Raw genomic sequence first — 10,058 nt, 5'->3', positions numbered from 1 at the left:
GAAATTACCTTAATTTTCGAACTCAAGTTATATAAATAATAAAATCAAAATGCACTCTGCCAATTTATAACCAAGCTCAGAAACCAAATGGCAATGATTAACTGAATTGTTTACTACTAAGTTATATTGTCTAGCATAATGAAAGAAATATTAGGTACTAAATAGAACCGTGAGGCTTTCGGCTAGACAGAATATGTTAAACATTTAAAGCTCTTCCATTGTCAACTGTAAATCAGAATTCCGTACTAAAAGCAAAGAACAGGGAAATCGAAATGTTACTGTTATGAAAGAAAAATTGTACAGTTCAAGTTCCCATGAAATAAGGCTTTCTTCTTGAAAACTTACTTTAGAAAACCATATTACCCACACGTAAATAAAAACTAAAATGTTCTTGAAAAGATTTGACAATAATAACCCAGGATCCACAGACAACAAGCTGCCTCGGCAGAAAGGAAACTCGTGCGGGATATGTAAGGTAATAAAAAGTGAAACAAAAGGGGTTAAAGAAACGAGCATGAGGTAAAAATTCTAGTGGAATATTTTGGTCGAACCATTAAAGCAGACTTTTAACACATTGATATTACAAGAAATAATTATATACACTAAAAACTTTACATTTTGATGGTTGATGATGGACAAAGTTAAATAGATGAAAATTTGTTCATTCTTTACTAGACGCCATACCTCCAATTCTGAGCGAGACAGATAAATATTAACTTAACTGTAGAACTCGCAGCATGCAGCTTAAGTCTTTAGCACCATCGCGCGCCTCGGCGGAGGCGGACTCTATTCAGGGCCGGAAATAAAAAAAAATCTTATAGGACATGTGTCCAGAGATACCCTCTTAGACTGGAAAATTAATAGGACATAGTCCACTGGACTGCGCAAAAATTGTGTCGCGTCTACATAGTCTAGCTATCAAAACTTCGGAAAAAATTACTGGTCAACCGTCCAGTGACCCCCTTAGTTTTAAGAAAATATATGGGACATTTTAAATTTTTATTGGACAATGTCCAGTGTCCTGTGCTTATTTCCGGCCCTGACTCTATTTACCCTTTTTTGGGATTCAACTAGAGTTTGTTCTGGTGGATTCAGCAAATAAAAGTGTACTTTAAAAATCGAAATCGGAATGATGGGGATGAAAAGCCCCGAACACACGGTATTCCTGTCCGCATACATTTCCAAAGCTAGGGTAAGAGAGACCTTGAAAAGCCCGCACAATACTCGTGCGAGGGCGGATTCTCCCACGCATGAGCAAAAAGAATATACCCACCGTGCCCGTATTCCTCCAGCGAAAACAAAAGAAAGAGAAAAAGCGAACTATAAAGAAGCTATTTCGAATTTATTTACTTTTCAAAAAATTAGCCTCGATACAGCCGTCTATCAAATTAAAACATAAAAATGTGAGGCTTTCCGTCATAGTGTAAGGTTCATGTCGACGAATTAAAAGCGCGAGTCCATCTTTCTTCTATTCTACCTGGTATGGCAGCGAATCTTTTATTAACGACGGCTCCAACAAACCTGTTTTCCGTTTATATTCCATGAATATCGGGGAAAGTATAAAGATGTTATAGGGGAGAGTAATCAGTTCTGAAAGGTTTCGACTCATAGACCATGTTATGGTTGTGGTTTGAATCGAAAAATTTCAATATACGGGTGTCGACGTGGCGCTGCCCTAAAAGAACAACGCGCCGTATCTCCATTCCATTCTAGTTTATGCTTAAAGGTCTTAGGCCTAACTCATGCGAGAGAAGAATACATTTTACCCGGGAAAGTTATTTGCTACATTTGAGATGAAGTATATGAAGTGGTCTTACATTCTGTTTATGCCTTCAAGGGTGTCTTTGTCGATGGAATGATTTTGCTTCATTGGAAATGCGCAAGAAAGTTGTGTCAAGGGAAATGGTGACATGTAAAACATGGGCTGTTCACCATTTTCTTTCAGACGATTTTCGCAGTATTTATCGACGTCATCTACTTCGTCATGCCAGACAAGAAACACATTTTCCCCTTTCTCCACACTCGATAGAAATCTCCGTATGCTTCTAGGTATTTTTTTACGACGTCTTTTCCGGATTTCTTTTCCTTCAATTCCAGGTATAGCCTTAAAAAAGAGATATATTTATTTATCTGTACTGAAATTACTAGAATAAATCTTAATAATTAACAAAACCAGGAGCAGATGACAAAGGAGTCTCGGACGCTAGCTTCCATAATGTAGAGGGCAATGGGATCCGCGAACGTCACGGTTATTAACCAAAATCATTACGCCAGTGCCACCTCTCGTAGGAAATTTGAGCTTTATTTTCCAACCAATAGCGGGGCTGCAAAGTCTCGAAAGGAGATCTGGGAAATCGCGTCTGGAGCCTCTCTTTAAAAATACGTATCGTCTGCTTATAATTAGCCTAGGCTTAACGAGTATTAGCGTTAAAAATGGATTTCAACAGCTTTTTAATCTTTTTTTAGACTAAAATTGATAATGAAAAGCCCAGCGAGTAACGTATGTACACTATTAAAAAACTAAAATGTGTTTCAGTGCCAATTTTTTCTTAATTTCGTCTTGAATTAAATGATAGCTACAAGAGGTTGGGAAAAGAAATCACTCACGATCTTTTAAAACCCAAAAAGTAAGAGACAGTGATTTCGTTTCCAACCTCTTGTAGCAGTCAATTAATTCAAAAACATACGGAATATTTTGGCCCTAAAACACATATATAACATTGTGTTTCCGCATCTTTTAAAACCTTGCTTTATAATTTGAAAACCCGAGCCCAATCATTCCAGTGGGCACAAATTGTTAATTAAGCCTTGGCTTACCTGGGTTTCTCTGCTAGTTTGGACTTAATTTACTATTTAGTAGGTTTAAAGTCACAAAATGTAGGCCTAGTCTTATCTTTTATCTTAATACCAACGGTTACAGCTGTTTGAATAAAGTAATTATATTGTGTATATTTATGTCGCGATCGGATAAGACGAACCTCAGTAGCCACCGTTAGTCCGTTATTACAAAACAAATTCCCAGCAGACATTGGTGCCAGATATAATCCCCCAAAGCATCGTCTGCTGTAATGTCTGATATGGCAAACGATACCGCTACAGCTGTGACGTACGCGGGTGCCGTTGCCCTCTATATTGTGGAAGCTAGCGTCCGAGACTCCTTTGTCATCTGCTCCTGACAAAACACTAAAATAAGGGGCAGCTACATCGTCAAATAACCCTAACCGAACACAACTAAACCTGATCTAACCTGAATTGACCTAACCTTAGCCCAGAAAAATATTAAAGTAATTTTAATAAAATTTACTCCAAATAATTCAAATACTCAAAGGCCTTTATGGCAATAGGTGTACAATTTGATTACTTTATAGTTACCCACACTGTCCAACGTAACTGCAATTAAGTTCAAATGAAATTAATAATCTATCGCTTAAATCTAATATTACGTTATTTTCATTTTTTTTTTCGGGACTGTCTTAGGATAGTCCGATACTCTACCACTGCGCCTAGGTGAGACGAAAGCTACAATCGCTAAATTAACTTTTGACGATATATTATATAGCACTTGAAGTAATAATAATATTCCTAATAAAAAAATCCCAATACGCAGAAACCGCACAAACGGCAGGATTGTTATTTCAGATAAAATCTGTCTAATGGGGTTCTATCCAATGGGAGAACACCGTGCCGCTGTCCCAAATTATATTTGTTATTGTGAAAAGTTTTATCTAAAGCATATTTTAGAGACCCTACTCGGTTTGTATAGAAGTTGTCAAATTTATGTTATTAGTAAATCGGTTCTAAAATTAGTGACATCCTAAGGAGCGGCGTTACCTAATTATTTTCCTCTGCGTGTGGAGAGGTTCATTCCTAATAAAAACTGTTTTTCTAGACAAAGGCGCGAGAAAGTAAAAGAAAAGTATAGAAAGTTCACTGCAGATATTATAACTTTTAGTTTAAAAGACATGATATAAAAAATTCTTATCTTTGTTTTTTTCACCAAAATTTCTTTAGCTAAAAAATTATGAAAAAACGAACAAAACTTTTATCAGTTAATTTTCTACACTTATCATTTACTTTTTCGCTCCTTTGTCTATAAAGGCAGTCTTTATTAATATCTGTGACTTCAGTCTTAATTTTAAATAAAATTGTTAAGAAAAAATACTTGGTGATTTAAGACCTAACTAAGCATCTTTTATATAAGGACAAACCATGACTAGACAATCAACGCCCAGTAAAACTCAAATTGCTTTCCATCGTTTTTACACGCAAATCGTAGGTGAAGCGATAGTTATGCCATTTCAGTGGCTTCGAACTTATTTTTCACAGTAGACGCGATAGTTAAAAATGTAATCTCTTTGAGCGTTATACACCTATATAAGTACTATGGATGTGCGCACTAACATATACAACAGACTTGTGCACAAACAGATGCTAAAGACGAGCGAACAAACAGATACCATACACTTGTGCACAAACAGATGCCATAGAATTGAGCACAAACAGATGCCAGAGAATTGTGCAAAAACGGATGCCATATAGTTGTGCACAAATAGATTCCATAGACTTTTACACAAACAGATGTCACAAAAATACTCCATAGCCCTTATCACAAAATGTTTAGGCCACTCTGTCCGCATCCGCGCTAAAAAAAGTATGCCCTATGGTTCAATAAATATAGGCTAAAACGCCATAAGTCCAGCAGCGTTATAGTATATACTTAAGAGTACAAAAAGCAATACTTAAAACCATAAGTTTATAAGATATGTTCCATAAGTATGTCACTACCCATACTTCGTAATGTTAGAGGCTTAATGAGAGCTAGTTCAAGAACGACGTGAGAATTGACTACACTCGGTTTTGCAGTCCATCCTCCTCTTTAGTCTGTACTAAGCCTTTGACAAGGCCTCACTACGCGTCGCTTTACAAGAATCTATGACGTTTCACCTACGTCACTTCATGACAAGCTCTCATTAACGAGTGACACACTTATGGAACATAGCTTATAAACTTATGTTAAAACTAATCGATTTTAATGAAACCTTCATAAGGCACCAACATTACTTTTAAAATCGTTTTCAGACCTATCGAAGGTATAATCTTCATAAAATCGACTTTCACAGGAATCATTTAATATATTATTTCTACGGGAAAATTTCCAGTTTTTCGTCAAAATCTGTGAGTAATTTTATGCAAATTAAAACCACCCTATTTTTTCAAGAAAAACTATTCGAAGGATCTCAGTTAAAATTTTAACCACGCGTTACGAGCCCAATTGTAGTTCTCTGTATTTTTATCAAAGCCGTAAACTTTTAAAAAAGTTACTTCCAACCGAAAAACCATCCTTATACATTAAAACCAGTATGAAGTCTTAGCTTGGTGTGAATCCTAATCGGCTTTTGATAAAATGCTAGCGACGATTCGCCCTTGAACCTTTTGCTCTGGAAAGACGATATTTAGAATCAACACTTAACAGTGTTAGAATAAAACTTAATCTAGGTCTAAATTGAGTTTTATATAAATTTGGAAATTTAGAAGCTTTACCAGAAATTTTAACAATTCATTTTAAATTTCTGGTGACGCTAAACCTGTGTGACGTGAAATATGCGAATGCTATTGTTAACATCCCTTGATATCCATTAAATATGTCATCCGCCTTACATGGACGAAGCAGGGCATCCATTGAATCTGTTCTACACGATATTGTCTCTTAGTTTTCTAGAGATTTTGCTAGTAGTAAAATATCCATCTAGCTGCCAATCTTTTCAAATATTTAACCAATTAAATATAAAAAGAATAAATCCGATGAGAACAAATTTTTACATTTTGGGTGTTAAACAATTTTATTATGCGCAAAGTCATTGAGTCGGCAAACATGGTTGTCATTAAGCATAGTACTCTATGATATTATGGTTAGAGATGTGAAATTACCGTAATTTTTAAAAATGGTAATTTACCGGGTAAATTACCGATTAAAATTTTGAAATTACAAAAATTACCGTAATTTATGGTATTTTATGTTTTAACAGGCTTATTACCGAGGTAATTTTGTAATTTACCGGTAAATTACCATTCTAAAATTACGGTAAGATATAAATCGGTAATTTACGCGGTATTTGGTAAATTACCGGTAATTTACGCGGTATTTGGTAAATTACCGGTAATTTACGGACGGTAAATTACCGGCTCACATCTCCAATTATGGTCATTTCTTTTTTCTTGCATAGGTTTCTGGTTACACTTGTTTGACAGTTAACTTACTTTGATGGCGTTATTCAAAGGTAAAGATCGAAAACTAGCGTAGAATTTAAGGTTTTGAACGCTGAGTAGGTCGTGCAAATGGTTAATGATCAATGTCTTGCCAATCAGGGCATCAGCAGTGATGTATGCCAACAAAGCTGTGTTCGTCACTATTAACGCAACGAACCAAGCATTCAGTAAATGCTTTGATATTCTGTGGTTCGTTTTTAGTTTTGCCGCTCTTTAGAGCTGGAAAACTATTGTTCCGCCCTCTGTTGGCTGGACGGCTGGTCGGCTGGCTGGATTTGGTGTAACCGCATAATAAGATTCTTCATAAATAAACTTTTTAAATTTCAAATTTCCCGCGATTTTTCGACTCGAAATTCATCCGTAGTTCACGTTACTCCTCATAGGTGGCGTAACGTATTTAATTTCAATTGAAATTATTTTTTCCCGTCGGCGCCGGGCCTCGAACCTGCCATGTCCCAATCCATACGAGACGTCAGTGAAGACATCCGAGCGGGCGCGTTACCACGAAGCCACGCTTGCTTAGTACAAAACCCGAGTTAAGTTAGACTGTAGAGTAGAGAGAGAGGTAGAAGTTTGTGGATCCCCACCCACCCTCCCCTTCCCGACGCGCGGCAACCAGCTGCGGCTGGATTTTGTAAGTGGGAGAGGAGAGAGAGTAGAGAGAATGACTGCCTAGCGCCCGCCAATAATTTTTAGCAATGCGATTTAAATCAATGAAACATACTCATTTAAAGTTAAATAATTATAATTAGCTAATATGATTATTATATTTAAAAAAAATTATATTATTTAAGTAATAAATTTAACGATAGTTGTTGAGAGATTCAATAGAGGGCAACATGAGATGTCATAAATAGACTGCGAAGTTTGCGAACTCCGTCTAGTTTGTTGTCTGCCTATTGCAAGGTGGATGATCGATGATTAGTTTAATCAGGTGTTTAAATGTAACTTGATTCCGGCGATACCATTAATGACAAACGCAATCAACATACTCATGGTTTAATTAAAGTTAATTAAATTGAATTGCTCAAAGATAATTATAAAATTAAATCAACAACTCAACTATCTGCTCAATGATAATTTGGCTAGTTTTTGTCAGATTTGCTGTTTATTTAAACGTAATTAAACAATGGTTAAATACTGCAGCGTGTATGGGTGTATAAATAATGAGTGGTGTCCGCTTTCACCAATTTCCGCGCGACGTTAAATTGTCGAAACAATGGGATATAGCTTTAAAAATGAATAAACCACACACCAAGTCCATGGTTGTCTGCTCCATTCCGAAATATGAACATTCAGGTATGTTTTAAGCGTATAATATTAATTTAAAACCAATTATAATTAGAGTTATTATTGTAGATAAGTTAAGTTACCCTCCCAGACTTGGACCTTTGGCTGTTCCTTCCAAAAAACTCCCGTTAAGGAAACATGATCTACAACAATAGTTCAAGGCTAATGGGAGATTGGAAAGACTGAAAAAAAAGGAATCAGCTCTCACAATCTCCAACTTTGCATGCAAGTGAAACAGCTGAAATAAATGGACCAGCAGACGCAGAAATTCTAGCTGAAAGATTGGGGATTGATGCGGTTCAACAAACTACCGAGGAAACTACGACCGACAAATGCACCACTCCAAACCCCAATGATAAATCAGGGTTGCCACGGGTCAGGGAATTTGAAAATGGGCCAAAAAGGTCAGGGAAAAGTCAGGGAATTTGAAAAATTTCAGCAAAGTCAGGGAAAAGTCAGGGAATTTTATTTTAGTAGGTAAAATTTCTGGGGATAAGTCTTTATTGAAAGAGTAATGAAAGTTTCTTCTCATCCTCTCTTAACACAGAGTGAACTCTAGAGCAATCCTAAAAAATGTCTAGAATTGTTTTTGTAAAGTTAATGCTCTCTAAAGAAATCTCTCAGACTGTTATTTATATCCTAGATAAAATCTTTCTTAATCATTTAGGTGAAAATGTTTCTTAATCTTTTTGGTGTGAAAAATACATTGGAAAACTTAAATGTAGAGACTTTATTTAATTATAAGCACCACTTAAAACGTGCTGTAAACATTTACACTTTCGGCCGAAAAGGTCAGGGAAAATCTCAGAAAAAGGTCAGGGAAAACCTGGAAAAGTCAGGGAATTTGGTTTTGAATATTCCGTGGCAACCCTGTAAATGCATTATGGTCAACACCTTGGAAAATCATACATGTTATGTTAATGCTTCTAATGGAATATTGAATGCCCCCTCTATAATTTCATTAACAGGATTAAAGAGTACTGGTCTATTTGATGCAATCATTAAAAATATTAACAGTAAATTCATACCCCTTTTCATGGACAAATAAGGTAGAGAGGAAGCATGGGCCAAGAATGGGGGAAACTACGAGTCTCGAGATAGGGTATTTTTGACACTCATGAAACTAAAACTTGGCATTTCATTCACCGCTCTATCAGCTTTGTTTGGAATAAGTAAAGTTCAGACCTCAAATCATTTTAAATTAACTCTTACGCAGTTCCCAAGCTTGTTAAAACCCGTGAAAAAAAATGCAAATGAATAATGCACCCAAGACTCGTGAAATTTTGTAAAACAATTTTATTTAATAAATTTGTAAGATTCTATCACATTTTAAGGAACTTAAAAATATCACTTCAGCCTTATTTACTCCATTATTTTTCCATTTCAAATAATTTGGAATGTAGTAATTAAAATAAGCAAAAAAACCTTTTGAAATAAGTAATTTGTAATCTTGGTTAATTGATTGTTAATAAATTTTTGGTCTTTAGGCACATATAACAAAACAATCATCTTCCAGTTTGAATAAATTACATAATGACAACTTTGAAGTCCTAAAAGGGCCAAACTAAGTTGCACTTGCCCATAATACATTTGTTTGGGTTTCAAAGAAAATGTTCTGTCCTTCTTGATTACGTAAGGAGTTTTCTTGAGGACTGTTTCTAAGTTTCCTTTTTCACCAATTACTGGACACTTCATTTCGACCAAATTATCGTTGACTAGACCGTCAGGGGAACACCCCAAGAATCGATAAGAAGGGTTGACTTCAAACCAATCTTCGTTACTTTTAAATTAGACTATTTTTTAAAGCAACAAGAGTTTTTTCGTTTATAATTCCATACTGTGTGAATTCATTTCCCTTAAAGTTTGACTGAAGAGCTTTTCGAATTTTTTCAGTAGGATCTTTTGGAAAATATGTGTAATACTCGTAGCAATTTTCACAAGAGAGAGAGCAACAGGTACTAAACAAAACAAAACAGTATGACCAATTTTATACTCGTGTTATGACCAAGGCTTAAGAGTTTACATAACTAATCTGGTTAATATTAGGGTGATTAGGTTTTCAACACTTACCATTTTTGAAAATATTCTCTTCTGAAATTGTGGTTCATTCATTGCAAAAAATTTCGAGTACTAATTTTCATTAGGCACTTAATTATAAGTTTAAACGTCACATACACTGCCGTTGATGCTACAGGTCTCAGGCCTGCCATTTTTGTTTCACCTAGATCAAGCTTCGCGTTTTCTCCGGACGATGGCACTAGTGAAACTTTTCGTTCTAGGCGCGGAATCTGAGAAAAATTTCCTCACTAAGTTTTTACTTTCGCGAGTTTTAGAGGTTCGGAAAAGTATTGGTCCGACCCTGCCTGGCAGGCTGGGCGTACCTTCTACCACATTTTTATTTATAAATTATTTCCTTACTAAGTTTTTAGTTTCGCGCGTTTTAGAGGTTCGGAAAAGTATTGGTCCGACCCTGGCTGGCAGGCTGGGCGTCCCGTCAACCC

At 35.9% G+C, this 10,058-nt stretch overlaps 1 protein-coding gene and 1 long non-coding RNA gene across 2 annotated transcripts; one reads left to right on the top strand and one right to left on the bottom strand.

Moving 5' to 3' along the window:
- Positions 1-1,591: 1,591 nt before the first annotated feature.
- On the bottom strand, positions 1,592-6,995 carry LOC149679049 (uncharacterized). The gene is made up of 4 exons (XM_089835977.1): positions 6,992-6,995; positions 6,859-6,939; positions 6,259-6,407; positions 1,592-2,104 (listed from the first exon to the last, which is right to left on the bottom strand). Exons 1-4 carry the CDS (start codon positions 6,993-6,995, stop codon positions 1,814-1,816), a joined length of 525 nt encoding a protein of 174 aa, XP_089692103.1. The 3' UTR covers positions 1,592-1,813.
- A 342-nt stretch (positions 6,996-7,337) lies between these two features.
- Positions 7,338-8,884, top strand: LOC149679048 (uncharacterized). The gene is made up of 2 exons (XR_016366204.1): positions 7,338-7,566; positions 7,627-8,884. It is a non-coding gene; the product is annotated as an uncharacterized LOC149679048 (long non-coding RNA).
- Positions 8,885-10,058: the final 1,174 nt, after the last annotated feature.

The sequence above is a fragment of the Phalangium opilio genome, unplaced genomic scaffold (assembly GCF_054372755.1).
Source record: "Phalangium opilio isolate 3A_F unplaced genomic scaffold, DU_Popi_V2 ptg000042l_1, whole genome shotgun sequence".
NCBI classification, from domain to species: Eukaryota; Metazoa; Arthropoda; class Arachnida; order Opiliones; family Phalangiidae; genus Phalangium; species Phalangium opilio.
This window is presented reverse-complemented; position numbering and strand designations above follow the sequence as displayed.